The sequence below is a fragment of the Pleurodeles waltl genome, chromosome 4_2, assembly GCF_031143425.1.
Source record: "Pleurodeles waltl isolate 20211129_DDA chromosome 4_2, aPleWal1.hap1.20221129, whole genome shotgun sequence".
Lineage (NCBI taxonomy): Eukaryota > Metazoa > Chordata > Amphibia > Caudata > Salamandridae > Pleurodeles > Pleurodeles waltl.
The window spans coordinates 982,056,794-982,078,511 of NC_090443.1; the positions used below are offsets into that span (position 1 = coordinate 982,056,794).

The 21,718-nt window shown below is 45.7% G+C and overlaps 1 protein-coding gene across 1 annotated transcript in view; it reads left to right on the forward strand.

Annotated features, from left to right (window-relative positions):
- Positions 1–16,817, forward strand: part of PTCH2 (patched 2) — a 74,384-nt gene extending 57,567 nt beyond the window's left edge. The window contains exons 16-24 of the mRNA XM_069232823.1: positions 1,232–1,374; positions 1,744–1,924; positions 2,108–2,388; positions 2,771–2,908; positions 3,673–3,815; positions 10,062–10,161; positions 10,902–11,186; positions 12,016–12,531; positions 13,890–16,817. Coding sequence (XP_069088924.1) covers positions 1,232–1,374; positions 1,744–1,924; positions 2,108–2,388; positions 2,771–2,908; positions 3,673–3,815; positions 10,062–10,161; positions 10,902–11,186; positions 12,016–12,531 — 1,787 coding nt within the window. The 3' untranslated portion in view covers positions 13,890–16,817. The remainder of the gene's footprint in view (positions 1–1,231; positions 1,375–1,743; positions 1,925–2,107; positions 2,389–2,770; positions 2,909–3,672; positions 3,816–10,061; positions 10,162–10,901; positions 11,187–12,015; positions 12,532–13,889) is intronic.
- The last annotated feature ends 4,901 nt before the right edge of the window (positions 16,818–21,718 follow it).

The following is a 21,718-nucleotide window of genomic DNA, read 5'->3' on the forward strand; positions in this document are numbered from 1 at the left end:
TGGATATCCTCTGCTGACAAAGGGTTCCCCGCTTCAGGTGTTTCACTGACACCCCCTGCTGCCACGGGAGGGTCCCCTTTCTGGATCATAACAGGGCTGCCTCCTGAGCTCACAGAAGATGCCTCCACCCTGGACCTTAACATTAGCAATATCTGATGTTACTAGAGGCTCCTCCAGTTAGGATATCCTATGCTGTCAGATGGCTCCTGACTTCAGATGCTTTCAAAAGTCAAGGTGTTGCCACTTGCAGTGCCTGCTGCCCAGGTGTGAGGGGCCGACACTGCATCATTCTATCCTGTGATATGCGCTACGTTCAAGAGCGTTGCTAAATTAAGTTCAGCTGGCCAGTGGCCATCCGTCTGGCTCTGTGCCATTCCAGGCTTGCCTTTTTAGGTCAAACCTGACAGCGCTAAAGTGCTGCCTTTCCGACGTGTTGGTATCTATGTGGGCTTTTAACCATGCCCACCTCATGCCCATCACTTTCACTCGTTCATGGGCTTGCCTTTCAAAAATCCTTTCATGACATTGGTAAATGCTTTACGTTTGTCCCTCCTCAGGGCAGTTTTGTTACCGCCTTGGCCATCAACCCTGTTACATGGATACTTGCACATTTGCCAATATATTTGACTGCGAGCGAACATATTTTTCCTTTTGTGTCTCTCCTTTGCGCTTACGCTCATGGTGGCTGCAGCGCTTTGAATTGACTTGCTTGTGTCAGCTGTTTTACTTTACATTTTGAATTTATGTGGCAGGAAAAGTCCAGTTAGGAATTTAAAACGCTATTAGCTCTAACACGAGCAAACGTGAGACCCATTGCATTGCAAAAGCTTGTTTTTTTGTTTTTGTTTTTTTACTGAAGTGGGTACCTTCACACTGGGAACTGGACTGAGACTGAATGGTAAAGAATCTGTACCCTGACTAGCTTTGGCCCACTCTGATGGTGGTCTTGTGAAATCATTGGTTGACAGACACTTACAGGATGCTGTTGACACCCATGTAAGGAGAAAGCTGCCGTCTCTTGTTGGTAGGACCAGGGGCTAGACATCATTCAGGTTTTTTTGTAGCAAAAAGGCTGATGTAGACTAGCTGTGGTGGCTGACTCTGATGGAATGAAATGTAATGCAGAGGTTATTTTAGTATCATCTCTGCTGGGTAACCTTTGATGATGGTTGGGGCTTTTAATTCCTGCTGAGACTCATCCTGCTACCTTGTCTGTCTTCCTCTCCTCCAGATCTGCAAGCCAAGTTTGATCAAGACTGGGAAGCGGGACGCATCACCCGTGACAGCTACCGCAATGGCACAGAAAATGGGGTCCTTGCCTACAAGCTGCTGATCCAGACAGGTGACAAGAAGGTCCCCTTCGACTACAACCAGGTGAGTTTCCTTGGACGGGGACCCCAGAGACATAACAACCATTGATCTCTGATGATGTTAAGTAGGGTACAAGTAGAGACCCATATATCTGGCATTATCACACAAAGTAGCAAAAAAGTAGGGATCCATATCAGCTGGCAGAGCAGCACCATCTAGGGAGGAAGTGAGGACCCCTAACAGCTGGCACTATCATGCCAAGTAAGGATTAAATAAGCAGGACCCCCTTTGGATTGGCACCTAAGCACCATGAAGGGAAGAAGCATAAACTCCAGAGTTGTAGGATTAACAATGGGAGAAAGTCCTGTGGGTTCCTTTTGAAATATTATTGCTCCTGCTGACATCTTCTCTCCCAATTTTTCTCCTCCACAGCTTACCACACGTCGCCTGTTAGATGAGAATGGTCTCATTCATCCAGACACTTTCTACATCTTCCTGACAGTGTGGGTGAGCAACGACCCTTTGGGGTACGCTGCCTCTCAGGCCAACTTCTACCCTCAGCCACCGGAATGGATCCATGACAAGTATGACACTACGGGCGAGAACTTAAGAAGTAAGTGTTCTTCAGCATGTCACCCCTTGCTAACACCCGCTGCCTGGCCTTCTTGTGTTACAACTCTGAAGTGCTGAAGGCCTGCACACACAGCTACAGTATCCTCTGGGTACACAGTGCACACAGCCGAGTAACGCACCAAGTGCTACCCCCACTAATGTCTCGTTCTGCTTGTTTCTACAGTTCCTGCTGCGGAACCTCTGGAGTTTGCCCAGTTCCCATTCTACCTCAATGGCCTACGCCAGACCTCTGACTTCATTGAAGCCATCGAGAGTGTCCGTGCTCTCTGCGAGGAGTTTGCTGCCCAGGGCGTCATCAGTTACCCCAACGGCTACCCCTTCCTGTTTTGGGAGCAGTATATCGGTCTGCGCCATTGGTTCCTCTTGGCCATCAGCATTGTTTTGGCTTGCACCTTCCTGGTCTGTGCCATCTTGCTGCTCAATCCCTGGACGGCAGGCATCATTGTGAGTACAGAGCCCCATTTTGTGCAGATGCCTATGCTGATCAGTGAATGTGATTGAGTGTGGTAGCCCACTGTTGTATGAGGTCAGAGATGGTTGAATAGGCGAAGGTCCATTGAAGTGTACATGCCTTTGAGTTGGAATGAGGAAGCCTCCATTAAAGTGTTTAAGGCCAATGGGACACATTGAGCTAGACTCCACTGGTGTACGCGGGGCCATGAGTGAGAAATTGGAGCAATGCCCTAGGAAGTCCAGGATCCTAGCGACTGGCAATGATTGAGATTCCCCTGTAGAGTGTGAAGCCAAAATAAACGAGAGTCCACTAATGTCCTTAAAGCTGTGTTTTGAGGAATGGCGATTTACGCAGAGGTCTGTCTTCCTCCAGGTTTTTGTCTTGGCCATGATGACAGTGGAGCTCTTTGGAATCATGGGGCTGATCGGCATCAAGCTCAGCGCCATCCCTGTGGTGATCCTCATTGCCTCTGTGGGCATCGGAGTAGAGTTCACTGTCCATGTGGCTCTGGTAAGTATTCTGTAGCCGTACTCCATTACGCACTGAGACATTTCAGCACCACTTGAACAGTTTTGGTTTTCCATATCTCTATGAATTCTAGACCACTTCTTTTGAGATAGATGTGTTTCCTGCTGGTTCTGATTTAGAGTCCCAAGTTTTCTCAAGCCAGAAGAAAAGTTCCTTCAGCCTTCCTAATTTCTTTTGGGTTTGGAGCATGCATGTGCTGCAGTTTTAATGTGTGACGGGCAAAGCGTGACGATGGCTGAAGTCACAGAATGGCACACATACATGGTCGGGTGTTAACACCTACTTACCAGTCTGTCACTTTGTGGTCAAAGAAGTGGCCCCTAGTAACTAGACTGCTCTTGGAACTTTGTATGTCCTAGAATTAAGAAAGGTTGACGCATCAGTGACGCCTTGTGGTCAGTTTGGGTTTGGTATTGGGAGCCCCTGGAGGAGGCCGATAGATGCCGTCCTAACAGCGACTCCAAGTGGTAGATCTGTGTTGAGAGCTTGTTTATAGCCCGAAAGGAAGCTGATACAGTGGTTCAACAGTGTTTTCCCCCATTGACTGGTTAATGTACGATGTTAGCTCACATCCTGTCAAATCTTTTCCTGACATTTACTGGAGATAAGAATATAAACCCATCCCGTTTTTTCTAGGCTTTAAAGAAAGAAACATATTCTGTAGTATTTCGACAGATACAATAGGACAAAGAATGTACAAACAGTAAATATTTTCTTTTAAAGCTTTTTGTTTTTTACTGATGTAGGGCTTTCTTACGGCCATTGGCAACAGGAACCTGCGATCAGCCCTGGCACTCGAGCACATGTTTGCGCCAGTGATGGATGGTGCCATTTCCACCCTCCTGGGAGTGCTTATGCTGGCCGGCTCTGAATTTGACTTCATCTTGAGGTACGACCATGTGCTACTTTTGGAATATACTTCTCTCTCTATTCCACAGATATTCTCCACTCCCCTCTCTTCTTTACTTTCCCTCTCTCTGTCAACTGCTGTTTCTAACACCTCATCTCCAAACTTCTTTTGGTCCTGTATTCCATCTTTTTGTAGGTAATCCTTCATCCTCTTCTGCACCTTTTTTTTTTATTTCAAGTAGTCCCTCTGGCATGTATCTCACTGAGACCATAGATCTGCTTAGGCAGCAGCTGTCTTGCGCAGGCAGAGGGAAGCACAGGCTGTGTTTGTAAACATTTTCCAATATGGTGCTGCCAGTCATGGTTGTTAGATTGTGGGGCCTTAGAAATGGGCAGAGAGGTGTGTGTGCCTTCACGACGAGAAGAACAGCGATGGGGACCCTCAATGTGAGAGCTTAAAACATGGGGGGGTATGGGGAGAGTTGTAGAGAGGATACAGAGACCTGACTGAACATAATAAATGTTGGGGCCCTTTAAAAATTTTTTAAAAATGGTGCTGCATTACAGTCAGTCTTTAGTAACTCCAGAGACAGGATACAGTTTTAGAAGTTTGCACAGTGGTGTCACACGGTGCAATTCGTTTACAAATAAGCTATGTAGGCATGTAAACGGTGGCAAGTATGGGGTATGTTGTGAAGAGCCTAATTTCACTGCTTCTGGAAAGTGCTTATAAGGACTTTACAAAATGTATAGAGGCAATCATAGAAAGATTTGGAGGTCATCAGCACCACTGCAGAATATGTATGAAAGCTGTGTGATTTGAAGGGGCACAGGGCACCTGCAGAACAAGATGCAGTGTGGAGGTAGATACCACCAGACCTGTCTTCATTGTTTAAAGAAGCACATCCGGTGGGCCTTGGGTACAAGTGGTCACATTTTTTCAGCTCTGCACCATGGTTCTGTGCCCTGCTACTGGGAGGGTAGCACGGAACGATGCAAAGCATTTGCAGTATCCAGTTCACATTGCGTCTTGGCTGTCTGGAACCACTGCTTCCCACATGGATGATCTCCAGATGTGCTGCGCTGATTAAATGCACATTCTTGGCTTGGACCCTCCTTGATGATCACCCCTTGTGGCTGGATCGGAGTCCCAGTGTGTGGATTGCTTGCTGGTTTACAACTGGTCACAGGAATCGTGAAAAGATCTTTTTTAGGGTTGAGCGCAAAGCGCCCTTTCCCTGTTCTTATCTCCCACAGGCTTGTAACCACGCCCATGTCAAGCCCATGAGTTTGGTTGGTTCGTGGGCTTGTCTTTTACAATTTGATTCATTTCATTAGTAGAAGCCATGCATACGTCATGCCTTTTCCGGTGTTTAGCCCTCCTCGAGCCAACTGAAAACATTCGAGGCTCCATGTTTTCCGTATGGTTTCTGTACTACTTTGTATCTTTATATCGCAGGCAGCGCGATCTCTCTGGTCAGTAGTAAAGCGATTTGCATGATGTCGACCCTGTTACATTGCTAATTGACATTTTGCTGGTTAAATGGCTAATTGCACTTTTGCCAGTAACATGGATAATTGCACTTTTGCCAGTAACATGGATAATTGCACTTTTGCCCAGACACTGCAAGGGAACTTCTGTTTCCTTTTGTGTGTTTCCATCACGCTTCATGGTGGTCATTGGCTCCCTTATGTGAAACTGTTTTACTTTTCAGTTCATGTGGCAAGAAAAGTCCGGTTAGGAGTTTAAAACGCCAGCAAACGCGAGACCCGTTGCATTGCAAATACTTGTTACGTTTTGGTCTTGAAAGGTCAGCTCTCAAACAGACTTATCCCCTACATTAGACATAGAGTGGGCTGTGGATCTGTTCCCCTCAGCCATTGCATTTCTTTTAACCAGCCTTTTTCAACCATTGGCTTAAGTCAGTCATGTCTTAGCTCAGCATTGTTAGGTATTTATCTCTCACCTTTGGCTGTTTGGGTGTATCCTTCCGTCTCCGCCGGGTGCTTCCATTGGACTGCAGGAGGGGCTGCTTTACAAGTACCGTCTGCTCCTGCTGGCTGCCTCCCATGTGTTACACTCAAACTTGCTGCTTGCCTTAGCACATTACACCCAGACATGGTGGTTTTGCCAGTGCTTGTTAGTTTTTGCCCACCTTGGGAGCCAGACTGCCCTTCCATCGGGTTTCGTGTAAGCACACAGTTTGACTGTCAGAGAGAAACAGCTTTCTTGACACCCTGCCCCCTTTGAGATCAGTTTTCCCACCAAATATTCTCCTGACCCAGCTCATTAACCCGCCTGCGCGGAGGCCGCTCGCCGGACCCGAGGCTCGCCGCCATGATCCCACCCGCGCCGCGGCCCTGGTGACGCGGACTCGGGAGACAGCGGCGTATAAATATTTGTGGAGCGAAGAACTCGGTGATTACACGAGAAGTTAAGCGCCCTGCCCTCCCTCCCAGGGCGGGGGCCCGGCCTTGCCCCGGAGGCCGCCGCGCTCTGGCCCGGCTGAGGTAAACAAAGATGGCGCCGGGGCCGGCGGGGGGAGAGGCCCGGGCTGAACCGGCCCCAGCCCGACTCCCAACCTGGGAGGTCTTGTTTAGCCGGGGGAGGGGAGGCTGGGAGCCCCGGCTGGCTCCGGAGCAGCATAAATATCGCTCATGTCAATGTTTCTCTTCAGCGGAGCGTAGAATAAACAGCTGAAGCCGCTCGGCCGTCCGAGAGCCTCCCCCCGCCTTCCATCCTCTCCCAGCTCCCTTCCTCTCCCACCCCCAAAACTAAACACTGAGTGGAAAAGATGACAAGGCCTCTGGTATATAAACACGCAGCATTCCTCCAGGCCACTCGATCTCCTGCGCTGAAATCCAAGCAGGAAGCTCTGCCTGCAGCCCAGACACGGGGTGTGCATGGTGGGAATGAAAAGTACAGAGAACACGTCTGACGTGCCGGGGTGCAGCCGGCCCAGGGGGTGCTGACAGTGTGACCTGTGCCCGGGCACTGGGGTACGAGGCAGAGCATCCCTGTCCTGGTGGACACGGCCCCTCCATGAGGTTCTCACCCAGGGGTACCACATCCCCTCCAGCCGCCACCTGCAGGGTGGTGTGGCGGAGGCGACCACTTGTCTACGGCTACATCACCAATCCGCTGGTCCTCTTCGTGAGGATACTGGGCTCCTCAGAGGAGGCAAGCTCCCCATCACGCACATACTGGATGGTACCACATGTGTCAAAAGAGAGGAGCACTCCAGCGCACACCTTCGGGATGGCAGCTCATTCCTTAAAGGAGGCAAGCACACCGGCTCGCGTTTGCCAGATGGGATGGTGCTACACTTCTGAGAGGAGGCAACCACTTGAGTTCTGTAATAAGACATGCAACTTAGACCTCACCTGTATAATACAGTATTCCTTAGAAGAAATATCCACATCATCACTTGCCATCTTCAAATGAGGCTCCCACAAAGCCCTCCCAAAGCCAGTCATTCCTGTGACACCCTGGCATGGCGAGGTTAGCCTGCGGGGGAACAGGGCTACAAGAAAGGCTCAGGCTTTTTGCAGAGGGTTCGATCTTGGGCACCATGGCAGATGGATGTGTGGAGCTAGATAGGTGGTCGCCTGGGTGCACTGCTGTGGTGAATGGTGGAGGCTGGGTGGGGTGTTTAGATGACTTGGATTGTGCGCTGTGCTGTGGTGAAAGGTCTGGGTGGGGAAGTGTGTGCATGGTGGCTCCTGGCGGAGTCTGTGCAGTGCAGGCCTCCTTCCCTGGTTAAGCTGTCCAAGGTCCTTTCTGTCTTAAACTAAGGCAGGATAGGAGCTGGACTGGGCTTGGCAGAAGCCCTTTATACTGAGTCAGTCAGTAGTTAAATGACACTTGTCTACCTCCATGGCAACCGTATTCACCTGTTTGGCGAGAAAATCAGTTTCGTCCAATGGGAGCTCGAAGACTGTGATGGCCCGTCTAGACAGTCTATGATCTGCTCCAACCGAGCAAGTGCACGTCATGATCTAGCTTCAGTATATGCACAATGTTTGCTTCACTTGCTGTGCCCGCATGCATGTATGCTCTGTGCTGTGCGGTTGAAGCATGGCCTCTGCTTAATGCCAGTTAGTGAAGTGCTATGTTACTGCAAGGGGGTCTGTGCTTGAGCTCAGGTCTGCTCTTGAGTGCCAATCTAGAACTGTGGATGATATCGTGGTGCAGGGGAATTTTTAGCTAAGCGTAAACCCTGCCTGTCCACGCTGGTTAGCACTTTATGTGAAGGCGAGTTCTCCACCCTTGGGGGCCCACACACCTCAGAGGTTTGGCTTAGGACTCATCTCTATGTTGGTCCTCACATTTGAAGTCTTTATAGGTAGATCCATGAGATGACTGGTATTGGACCCCAAGTCTTCTGCTCGCCCCCTCTCATTTTCTCCTCCTTGCTTATAATTCTTTTAGCCTATGTCACTTGTTCTGCAGTCTCTTATCACGAAGTCTCTAATAACCTCTGCCATCTTACTCCTCACCAGTCATTCTCCTGTTGTGCCGTGCCCTCTCACACCACCTCTTTGCTCTGACTCTCTTCTCACAACCTTGTGTGTCCCAGGGCTTCCTGTTTCAGGAATTCTGCCCGTCTAGGTCTTCTCTCTCTCCCATCCACTGGTCTCTGATCGCCCTGACTTTCTTCTTACAACCTCAAGTCCTGCCATCTTCTCCTGGACTGTTCGTGCCCCGGGTCCCGCTACTTCACGTATTCTGCCCTGCCTAGGTCTCCTCTCCAACAATCTGTCCCCCACGGTCTCCCGTGCAGTGCCCTGATTCTGCCCCAGCTCTCTATTGCCAATCAGTTTCTTTCCTTTACCCCCTCAGCATGGCCCTGGATCACGCCTACCTCTGCATTTGTCCTGAGTTGTAATTATGAGGCCTCGTTTCCTGTTGAAATGAGGGTCACGCCCTAACGATCCCTTGCAAGCTTTTGCCAACCTTCATATCTCAGCAGTCACATAACTCACTGTACATTAAAACAACACGAGGAAACAGAGCCTGCCCCTCCAAGGCGGGACTTTAAGTTATTTTTCTTTCTCCTAGTTCTGCAATCCTATTTCTCCTTTCCTTTGGGTTTGTCACCTCTCATCTCTCAAGAAACTGAAGTCTCTCCTCATCTCTCCGCGTGCCTCTCTTCACACCCTCCCCCTCCGGTCCCCGAGCAGCTGAAAACCTTCTAAATTCTTTCTCCTCGGACAGGGAATGCAGACCCTAACATAAACAGCCATTGCAGGAAGCGGCAGGGCTGCTCCGAGAGATTTCAGGGAGGAGGCAGGGGTTAGGGGGTCTGCATCTCAGGGGAGATGTTTCCTGGACTTTTACTCAAAGTCGCTGCAGTTTGAAAGAAAACCTGGGGTCAGGGGTGACCCTCCTTCCCACCCCGGCCCCTGCACTCAGTGAGTGGCGAGAGTGAAAAGCCCTGTGCTGGGTAAATAAGGCCCATGGCTTGGGGTATTGTGAAGAACATGTGGAAAAGTTTGAGTTTGGGTTCCCCCTGGCAGTCTTTTATTGACGTGATCGGCATTTTTATGTGAACGCCTGTAAAAAAAATGAGGGAAAATCAATGAAAGCCGGTCTTCTCAATTTAAAATTAGCACTGAAAACAGGAAATGTAAAACGTACATCTCATGCCCGTGTACATGAAACTGCCCGGCCCTCTCACATTTGAAATGCATGAAGACATGGATATTTTTCTCGTCAAAATGGGGCTGACTTGAGATTGTGCAAAGTTCAGCACTTCATGCCATTCAGCCGAACCTGGGCTTTTTATCCACGCTTTGCCAAGGGACTCTGGGTTCTGTCCAGATGGTCCTGTGCAGAATGCCTGCTGAGTGTTGAGGGCCATGTTCTGGAGACTTAAGGAAGGGCCAGGACGCTCTTGAGGGAGGGGCTGTCTCATAAGTCCATCAGTTCATACATTGTTTTCGGGCTGAAGTGCAGGGTCACTGCTGAGGGCTAGTGGCATGTCCTTCCATTCGATGGAAAGTGGGGCTCTGTGCCTTGGGTACCGTGTATGGTGCAGTGTTGCACTTTGGCTTATGTTGACAGTGCTGGGGTTTGCTTTGGATCAGGTGGATTTTGCCAAGTTGCACTTTTAGTCTTTTTTTCAGCAGTGCCAGGTTGCACCCAGGGACACGTAAACAGTGCCAGGTGGCACCCTGGGTCACATGGAGAGTGCCAGGTTGCACCTTAGGTCCAGGGGACAGCGCTGCGTTGGACCTCGAGTCTACTTGAAAATATCTCATCCTCTGTACTCTTTCTTTCCAGGTACTTCTTTGCAGTCCTGACAATTCTAACCATACTGGGTCTCCTGAACGGGCTGGTTCTGCTGCCGGTCCTGCTGTCTGTTATCGGGCCCCCTGCAGAGGTAAGGCACAATGCCATCATTTCATTTCATATTCCTTGTAAGATTTTCAGATAGCCCGTGAGTCCAGTCAGCATGCATTCTGTTAGAGATGGCTACGGCTACCCATGGCCCACTGCGGTGTGACCATCTCGCAGTAGTCTGGGTCTCTGATCAGAATATATCAGAAAAGGTCCTGGGTCTTCAAGAGCCTTGTTACCCTGTGGATCCCTAAAGATTGACTTTCTAACCATTAAAAGTCTTTTTTTCTGAATTTTTTGTTTATTTCATTCGTGGATAGATGTTTGGAGCTGCTAAATGTTTGTGAGTGTTAATATAGTTCTCTGTGGTTTCTTCTAATATGAGTACTTCCGTAGGGTTTGTTGCACTCTGTGTTTTTCATTTAGGAGGTCTTCAGCAGGGTTAGTTGTTCCCTATTGTTTGTAGTAGGAGGCCACTAGATTTAATGATAAGAAATGGCTGTGATTTTGTAGGAACAGTCGAGTATTTGTAATGCTGGGCTCCTGAGGCACTGTGGTAGCTGCTCCAGGTAGGGTGTTTTAGTCGGTTCCTATATGAAGATTAGAAGCTCACTAATTTATGTTTTTGTAGCTTCGTACAATATAAGTGGCTTCCTAAGGTGTACATTTGTCTCTCTCATGCCCCATGGTTTACATCAGTTGCTCCCTAGTGTTGGTTCAGTAGTCAGCACGCACGGTGTTGTACAAAGATACTGATTGCTCTTTCTGTCTCCACAACATCAGATGGTTCCAGCAGACAATAGCAACCACTTACCTCCACCGTCGCCAGAACCGATCCCGCCACCTCTCAATCACCATGGCTTGTATATGCAACGGCCTCCTGCCCGACACAGCTCTTTCATGGACTCAGACTCCGAGTACTACTCGGAAACCACCACCACTGCCACCTCCGGGGTTGGAGACGAGGACCTGCACTTGTATGAACAGCGCAGCCCCTACATCATTCCACCACCCCCTTCGCACATCCTGCTGGAAAACAGCAAGGACCCCAGCTTTCCGAAAATCACCGTAAGTATCTATCAGACAGGAGAAAGGACCAGCGCATCTGTTTGTGTGTGCTCATATGTGTGTTTATTATGTGTGTGGGTGTCTGCATTAATATGTTTGTAAGTGTGCTTTATGTGGCCCGTATGCATGTCTCTATGTCAGCGTTTGTGAGTTTATAATTCTATGAATTTCCATGTTTTGTTATGATTCTGTGGGTCTCCATGTTTGCAACCCTCTGTACTTTCTTTTATCTGTAAAGATGTATATGTCTGTCATTGCACTCAGAGTAAATCGCACAGGACCACGCGTGTCTGAACCAGGTCACTGTCGCCCTGATGTTGGTGGCAGACAATGGATACCAAGCCTTTCAAGTGCGCTCATGTTTCTGCAGTTACTGCTCCTTGTGGGGACTTTGTTTTGCTTTCATTCTCTTAGGTTTGAGGTTGGAATTTGGCAGCACCAAGCGGGATGAGGAAGATTCTCTGGGGTGTGGACCATGTTTCAGTTGGTTCTCGTTTCTTCTGATAATAAGTGTTGCTGGGTCGCACATAACAGATTTTGTAATATGATCTGCTACAGATCATCATTATATCCATATTCAGTACTTCATTTCTTCCTAACCCTGTTCATCGTTTGGGATGTGGCTGTTTTGATTAATTCAAAAAATCATATACCTCAAGGTACCCTGGATGCGTAATTTACAAAGGCAGATCATGAATTAAAAAAAACCTGACCTTCTACAGATGCCCCAAGCCTACTTGGATGACTCTATAGCTCTTTTTTTTTTTAAAGTAAAGTGCCTTTTGTTTGTTGCTCAGTGGATGACGCCTCTGTCCTTCTTGTCCACCAGGTTGTGAAATCTTGCAATGAAAATGAGGACCTGACGCCCAAGAAGGACCCTCTGACACAGCAGCAACCTCAGCCCAAGGTGAACACGTTTGCATCGCAGATCGTCTGCCAGGACCTAAAACATTTTCAGCAGCTGGAGCTCGGCGAGAGGAGGCCGCAGCCCCCTAGCCACAGACTGCACAGGCCCGGCAGGCCTCACATTGTGGGTTCTAGGACTCAACCGCGGGCCCTGCCCAGCCACACTGCTCACAACCACCCCCGGACTGCACTGCCAGCCTACAGCACCACAGTGACCGCCACCGCCTCGGTCACAGTGGCCGTGCACCCCAGACTGCCGGGGTCAGTCCTGGGGTACGCCCATGAGGGCTTTGAGGACACTGAGGCAGACTCTTGTAGGGACTCTTCTCACCCACCCAACATGACTCACAAGAACAGGAGGAAGCACCAGCTGGAAGAGTTGGAGCTGCAGGACCTGGAACAAGACAGGAGAGCGGAAGACACTTCTGCAAGGCACTAGGTGAGTATTTACTCCAGGCTCTGCTGTCTTGAACCCATGCATGCTGTTGTCTAGGTCCAGATTCATGCGACAGAGGTTTAAGGGTCTCTTCGACAGTATTCCATTGAAATACTTTCGCAGAATCAGTAGAGCCGGACACTGTTGTGTTTGTGCTGTAACCATTTCCTTTACAGTTCCTAGGCACATACTTAAAGTACTCACTCATGGAGCATCATATGCTTGCCATTCTTTGTAAAGTATTCGAAATGCAAGTGTTTGAATGTTACCAGATGACTCCATGTGAGCAGAGGCACCATATCGCAACCTAAAAAGTATTGTAATCTAGAACTCAGGTTCAATTGAGGTCAATCAGAGCTACTCTCAGAACACATTGGGTTGCCATACGAGTGATTTTTCCATCGAGAGTTCCCAAGTCAGTAAAAAAGGAGAGATGAGTTTATTAATGCACATGCGGCAGTAGAGTACCTGACACCGGAGGGTTGGGAGGATGCCGTCTTCCAGAAGGCGACAGAATGAGTAGCACAGCGCTTATGGTTGATGGTATTTCTACACCAGTCTTGATCAATTCCTTATACGTTCCAGAGGCAATAGTTAGGTCAACTGTAAGTAGAAAACAGAACCATTCCAAAACTTTAGAAAACCCCTACATGGCAGTTATAAAGGCCAGCTTTCATTTCTAGACTATTACATTGAGAAGATCTATCGAAGGGAATGAATCGAGATTTTACAATTGTGTTTGTGGGGCATAATAGTAAAATAAACGCACAAAGCACACTTGTAAGTACTGTGCGTTTTCTCTCATGGTAAGATACGTAGGGTGTACAATAAAAAGGCCTCAAAAAGGAAAATAGACACCCAGGAAGAAAATAAGCATTGAAAAGGCTTTTCTGTAAATTGAAGAGATTAGAAATAAAGTGGCAAAAGGAAGAACATCCATGTCTTTAAAGCGAATAGACATTTAAATGGTCATGTGTAAATAACATAAATATCCAAATAAAACAAAACGAGAAGAGACACCTATAGTAGAAATTTGTGTCTAGAAAGTAAATTGGTGTATAGAAAGGAATTAAGGTCAGAAAGGGAATTTACATTTAGAAAGGAATTTTAACTTTGGAAAAGAAAATAGAATTTTATAAAGGAAATGGACTGACAGTTTGAAAGGATATACGTATCTAAGGGAAGAGCAAACGTTTACAAAATAAATTAACCTTCAGAAAGGAAATTCTTTAAACCCCTGTTCCTCATATGCTTCACATTTTAATTTACCATGCATTATGCTTGTTAACTTGTAAATAATAAAGGAAAGAAGTCGATGTTTTGTGTGGGAACCAACCTGATCTATTTTTTTTCCCTTGCAGGTTTCTGTGAAAGAATATTATCACAGCACCAGTCCCTCCACGCTTGAGCCGGACTCCCGACAGGCCCTGCAAGAGACAGCTCTCTCCCACCTATTGTACATAAAGCCTCATCACTGCCAGAGAGCGTTAAATAATATTAATATTATTAGTTATAATAAATCAAGATAAAGTATTAGAGACCCTCCTTTAAGATATATTTTAATACTAAAAGTTATTTAAAGTGTACTGTATAACTCAGTGTGTGCTTTCATGGGAAGGCGCCTGGCTGATGTCCGGGAGTGTGGTTGGAGGTGGGCTTGCCGGACCTTCCCGCATAAGTCCGACTGCTGGACATGGACAGAAAAAGAGAGCGGTGTCTCGCCGGGACGTCCTTTAGAATGAAAGACAATGTTCTGAAATATTGTGCTGCTATACTTCCATTACAAAAACAGACTGTATGACATCCACAATTTGATACATTTTTGAAAGATTTCTGTAAAGGTGTGGCCTCTCTTCTTATGACAAAACCAATGGCAGGCGATCTGAACCATATTTGAACAGTTGTTTTTCTTTTTCTCCATTTTTTCTTTGAAGGTTCGTTACATTCAACATTAGGGAGTGTACTTGAGTTTTTCCCTGGGTAATGTTACCCGCCGCTGCAGGAACTATGAAACCACTGGGCTCAGGGATACACCTTTTCGGTGATCCCTGTTCCAGAGCGTGAGAATGTAGTCCAGCCTTTGTCTCTAAAATGCTTGGTCCTCTGCACCTGGGATGTTCAAGCCTTGGGATTGAATAATTAGGGGGTTGTGTTCACCAGAATGAACTCGCTGTGAGGAGCTAATCAATTGCCAAGTAAATTATAATTTTTCTAGCAAAATGAGAAAGTTGTGTAGCTGCAACGTAAGCACTCCAGCATATAAACACCTTTCTACATCTGGAGAGAACAAGAGCATGCTCTTCCCAGCATTACAGAAAGTTCCAAGCTGTTCATTTCAAAGGCAGTGTTACTTACTGGCTCAATCAATCAATAGATTTATAGAGCTCCACTTGTCACCTGTGAGGGTATCCTGGCTCACTACACCACGTGTAGTCCACCATGCTAATCATTTTCACAGCCAGGAAGGGAAAGCGGATTACCTTTAACATTAAGTCGTTGACGAGGAGGGCATTGATTCACCACTTTAAATATTCCCAACCATTGGAGAAGAACAGGTTCTTCGCACCTGCAAGAAGTAAACCATGTTTCCACAGAGAAAGTTTATGACCTGATAGAATGGATACTTTTGCTCTCCAGGGTTGTCTCTTGACACAGGTCTGGATTGCTTGAGTCTTGTCCTGTGCAGGTGAATATCTCTCACTGCCCCTAGGCTTTGTCAGACTTGGGGCCGTGTTTAGAACTCGGCGGACGGGTTACTGTGTCTCAATGGTGACAGATATCCCATCCGCCAAAATCGAAATCCCATTATATTCTATTGGATTTATATTTCGGCAGACGGGATATCTGTCACCGGTGTGACAGAGTATTCTTTCTGCCGAAATATAAATCAGGTCCTAAGCCAGCAGTCTGCCGCCATGTGGCTTACACAAACTAACATCGCCTTTGCCATTTGTTTTTGAGACTAAGAAAGAAGCCGCATTCCTTCATATCTATGCAAAACGTGCTCTGGTTAGGAAATGTGTATGATTTTTTCTCTTGTGTTTCTACAGAAAGCGTTTCTAATACAGGGTGCACATTTCTCGCTCTCTTCTTTCCCTGCTACCCAGGTCCATTTCTCTGTTAGCGCCAGACATTGTAGCACTATAAGATGATTCTTTTCTTAAGGGGCGTTTACAGGAGGATATCAAGGAGGGTATCTGAGTGGTACGAAGGCCCAAATTCTTAAAAGACCATTGAGGAATCGTCAGGACCTAGAACTGCCTCCTGTCTCGCATGAAATGTGTAGGACTAGATCAGATAAGCTAACCTCCCTTGCCACTCTCTTTTGGGTGGCCGTAATTTCACTAGTCCTGACACTAACTGCTGCTTAGGGTCCAGGGCCTCAACAGGGCAGAAGAAGAGGAAAAAAGTTGACAGTCTTCCTCAAGGCGACTACAAACATCAGCTTACGACTTGGGGCAGAAGGGCCTTGTCCCATTTTACCTGGACAAAATCCTAAATTTGCCCACAACATCCCTTAGCTGCATAAATGCAAAAAACAGCAACAATTCTAGCATTGGGGATGGCGCAGAGTCCATGGTAGTGTTGGTTGGCTTTGCCTTGTTGGTTGGCTTTGCCTTTGCCTCTTTGTTTTAGGCCCCACTGTACCAGGAATCTGCCGCTTCCCTCGCCTTCGATCGAGGGTGCTGCAGTCTCAGGGTTGGTCCCTGGCGCCTTCCTTTTCGTGCCCATGGGTGACCGGTCGGATCACTGCCACACAGGCAAAAGCATAGGAATGTCAAAAGTCCGAGCTATTGTTTTTGTAAAAAAGTTTTTATTGGATTGTCTTTTGTGTGTTCGCTTCTGGAAATGGCAGCTGGATGTCAATGTCTAATGTAATTAATTTTAAGGCAGAACATGGCATATAAGAGAAATACGTAGAGCCCCTTTCGCCGTTCCAGAAATCTGTGTTTAAAAGGGAAAATAGTCCAACTCATACATCATAGCTACTACTAAAATAAAAGAAATAGGGGTGATATGTGAGATCTATATGTTTTCTATGTATAGAGAAATATATAAATATATATAAATATTTCCATGACTACAAAAATGAATTTCCATGATACAGCTTGTTTTCATTTGTCTGTTTTGTTTGTTTAGTGGTTATAGCTTAATACAAATTGTTGTAATGGCATATAAATTATTTATATTAAAAGAACAAAGTTTTATTTTTGTAGTTGTACAGATGCTAGCTATTTGACTGGAGTTTTATTTTCAAAGAGTAAATATATATTATATATATACCTACATCCATCGACTGTTGTATTGCTTTTCTTCGTTTTATCAATCAGCTGTCTTGTGTCAGTATATGTGTGTGTCCCTACAAGGTTTTCTAGCTCTGACTCTGGTGCATGATTTGGTTTGTGGCATGTGCAGGTCTGCTGTGTGGCACGTCTTAGTGATAGAACTTTGGTCATTTATAGACTCCATGCTGCCCCGTCTTCTTTTCAAAGTGCTGGGGGGGGGGGGGGTGGGTAAGGGGAACAAGCATTTCCAATGCAATGGGTCTTGCATTTGCTCAACTTCCTAAGTGGACTTTTCTTGCCACTTAAATTGAAAATGAAAAGTAATATTTTTGACATAAACGAGCCTATTCAAAGCACCACAGCAGCCATGAGCATGAGCACGAAGGAGAGACATAAAAGGAAAAAGAAGTTCGCTCGCAGTCAAACAATCAGCAATCAGGAAATCATCTAACAGGGTCGATGGCCAAGGCGGTAACAAAACCGCCCCAAGGAGGGACAAACATAAAGCATTTACCAATGATAACAAATGATTTTTGAAAGGCAAGCCCCTGAACGAGTGATAGTGATGGGCGTTAGGTGGGCGTGGTTAAAAGCCCACATAGATTCCAAGACGGAAAAGCAGCACTTGCGCACTGGTATGCTCGACCTAAAAAGGACCCTGAATAGAGGGAAACGGGTGAGTTGGAGCAGAAGTTGGTGAGCACAGTTGGATGGAGTGGTCTTACTCTGATCACTTGTAGCCCAACTTACAGCATGATTGTGGGTTGAGGCAAGGCATCTGACCAGCTGAGCTGAGGATGTGTGTGTTTTATACAAGTACACAGGTGATAGCGAAATGGAAAGTTGTGCATGTTAGTGTGAGTTGTGTTTTAGTGCAAGTGTTAATCTATACCAGAACGTTGGAACCCAGAGTTATAGAATGTCAAACACTTTTGACTGAGAGTCTTGAAAATCGTAGGTGTTTCCAAAGAAGAAGCCTGTGGAGCCCAATCCTTTAGCATGCTTGTTTATTCCATTTACAGAGATGTGTCTTCCTTTGATACAGTGGAATTGTATACAAAAATTACAGGAGTAACCCGTAGACCAGGGTGGATAGGGGTTATAATAAACTTACCAGCAATGTTGAACGAGGATTCAATATTAGAGGAAGTATGCAATATTTGGTTAATATTATTATATCAAACCCACTGTGCATGTGAAACCTGTATGTAATGGATAAAGAGACAACACCATGCACAACAATTGGAGACACTGATTTAAATAAACAAATAGTTCAGGACAACTCGTACCCTAAGGTAACTATAGCTCGCACGATCGCCATGCACTACTAATTACCTCAGATATTACATCACTCATGACATCATTGATAATATCACTTTAACATCTGCAGTAAAATAATTGATGAGAAAATGGTGCATGGCGAGAGCGTGAATTATAGTTACCTTAGGGCACAGGTTATAATTTCCATGATATGTAAAAGGCTCTACTGCCATTTGGCATAGTTTGTGCTACATAAATTCCACAAATAAATAAATAACATAAAAGTTACCTGTTAAAGAAAATATGCTCCCCGGAAGCCTGACAGGGTTTACTAACAAGAGAAAAAATAATAGTATGTGAATCACAGATTCAGTCAGACTTTGGTCCCATGGCACACTGTGTTAGAGGATGCTCAAAAGGCAACAGCAGAGCACAGAGATATAGGAGTGTTCACATGAGTCATCAATATAGATAAAAATATACCTTCAAATGGAGCAAACATTTACGGTAATGAAAATGTTGTTCCACAAGCAGACACCATTTGTTAATCTGTGTCTAGCACAGATGTCATCTCAGGCTTTGTGCGATATCTATTTGCCATTGGTTGCTGCACTATAGCACCCTACTTGCGGTATTATGAAATGCTGCGGTGAGGTCTGAGATTAACAGAAACAAGAACAAGGTTTATTCATGTACCAATTATGCATGATCCTTTTCCCACCGTACTGGAGCCCTGAGAAGGCAGCATCTATCCACATCGTCAGCCCAGTCACTGAAATAATCTTTTGCTCTCGTTTTATGAGCACTTGAAATAAAAACATATACTAAGTTCGAAAAAGGTGTCCAGAGGCACATTAAACCCTCAAGATTCCAGTTAACACTCTTTTGGGAATGTGTAAACTTTAAAAATACATGAACTACAGAAAATAAAGATAACATTCAACCACAGACCTGAAGAAGACCAACATAGCAACTCAACTGCGGGGCTGAAACATGTAGCCTAGATGTTGCTTAGAAGGCTTTGGGAAAAGATTCTTAACCAAGACTCTAACCCAATGTCTTACATGAAACCCAGAGGGCCTCCTTGTGATTGAGCTTTTTCCATTTAGTGCAGCACTGCTGCCCTGTGAACTATGGATACTTTGGGGCGCAATGGAACTTCCCTCCATTTCGATTTCTGCTGGTTGAGATGGGCGATAATGCAATATACCACTTCCTCCCTCTCCCCAATTTAAGAGGCAAACCTTGCAGTATTTTGGTTTTCACAAACTATTACCCGGCAAAACTTGTACTAGAAAAACGCCAGAATTTTAAAGCAAGTAGTAAATCCCATGAAAGGGTGTCTTGCAAGTGTAATATTCTTGTTCGAACTATACATGTGGTAAACTCCACACCGTGCTGTACCAGCAGCACGGCTTAACTCCAACAGACAGTGACCCACCCAGTACTCACAGGGCCACAGATCAGTACCACCCAGCTCATACATGCTGAATTTAAAAAACATAGCATCTATTCTCTTATTCAGTGCATGCTTTTGGCAAAATAAGGATTATTTTAAAAGCACTTGTTCTCATATTCAATGCATGCTCTTGTTAAATAGATATTCTTTTCAAAGTGTGCACTTTTCTCTGACTACAATTAACAGCAAAACTGCAGTTCAACAAACACACATTTCTGTCAGACTGGACAGGTGCTGAGTATGTATTGCAGAGATTTGTGCATTATTCGAGAGGTGGCCTTGCGTGGCTTCATAAATCTCATTTAAGGTTTGCGTCGCTCTTCACGTTGCGTTGGTGCATGAGCGATGCAAACCAGGCCATACATATGGCCCCTACTTTCTATGTGCCAAATCATTTGTGCAGCATGGTGTCTGCTCTTGATTCAAACATGGCTCGCCTAGACTTCTCTCAAGATGAAAGGATGTAATAAGGGATTAGCTGATCCCAGGAGACGGTCCAAGAAAGGCTCTGAATAAAAAGGTATGCTTGGTTACTGTGATGTCACAAGGATTCTGGTTACAGACATAAATCGTAGTCAAGGGCCACAAAGTTGTTTTTGAAACTTATGGCTAATATTCCTGATCCAAGCACTAGAGGACAGGAGTTTGCAAAGCCTATGAATCTATATCGGGCACAAATCATCAGGCAACATTCCAAATATCTTCTCTTTAGAACAGTTAATGAGCCCTGCATTGCAAAGCAACATTTTTAAGTGCAAACTGACAACAAAATAACCTCAGCTCAGCATCACTCAGCCTGTGGACCACATTTAAATCTTACAATTCTTAGTTGAAAAGGCCGCAGTGTTACCCCCAGGATGTCCAGCCAAGACCAAAGTTGTGCAATGTGCATGATTTATTTAGATTAGACGCCAAGAACATTTTATAGTCAGATTGTATTCAGGTTTTACGTTTTTATGATAATCGAACTAGGTTATGGACATTATTAGGTATATCTGTTGTCGGTCAAGATGGCCGTTACTTTACAACCAGTAGTTACGGGTTATGTGCAGGGCACGCTTAGGGTCTTTACTAAAATACCTTTAATATAGGTGTAGTTCATCTTCTCGCTTGCAGCCTGCCTTCTTTCTGGACTCTTCTTATAAAACACTTTGGCCTCTCCATTGACCTCTTACCCCTCTCCTTCTCACTGGTCTTCATATTGGTTCTTCTGCTGTACCATTCCACATACTTACCTACTCTGTCTTGGCTTGTCTTTGCTGCCCAGCTACCACCAATTACTGGCCATGAGTTTATATCCTTCTCTTGTAACCTTGAGTTACTACCATCGGGCTACTCAGTGCTGCTACTAGCACATATCTGGTCTGTTCATTCATCATGTGTAACTTATTTCTTGGTCTGATAGAGACTTCTGGCCACAGATTCCTTACCTTAGAATATTCCCCTGGCGTGAGACTGGTTACAGAAACTTTTGATGAGCACTATATAGTTTGTAGCCATGTGGGCACCTGATGTTGCTCGAGATTGTGTCTAAAGCGTGTTTCGGTGTAGCATGAAGGATATAAAGTGATATGGATGCAGGGCCAGCCTTATAAATGTTGCTGCTCTAGGACAAAACCTTTGCCTTGTCATGCACCGCCTTCCTGAACAGAATGGGCAGACCCACACAAAAGCCAATCACCAAGTTATTTTTGACCATGCAAGTTGCATTTTTCACTTGGACTATTGGCAATAAGATATTTTACAAGGTACCTCGAGTCTTCATTACTTCCACCGTGCAAACAAGGCACCCCTCTCTGCCTGTGGGAAACATGCCAGGCAATGATGTAAAAAAAATCAGTAAGTCAAAAAAAAGCTTTAAGAACTTAAAACTCTTTAAAATATATTTGTATTGCTTTTATTAAACAGAAAAAAATAAACAATAAACTGTCACACACTGTCACAAAACAGAAGTTGGTGTCAGTGCAGTATTAAACAATCCATAGTTTATCACTGCTGATTTACTGCTCAGACTGAAAGCACTCATCTTGTCTATTGTGTGATCTGCTCAAACCCTCTGTTCCCCTTCTAATTAGTTGTACCTAGTCCTCGATAGATTTCCCATCCTCCCCAATATTTTCAATTTCCTTAGGCATCATCTAACTTCTTACACCTTTTTTCCTCTAGCACACACCAATCCATGTCC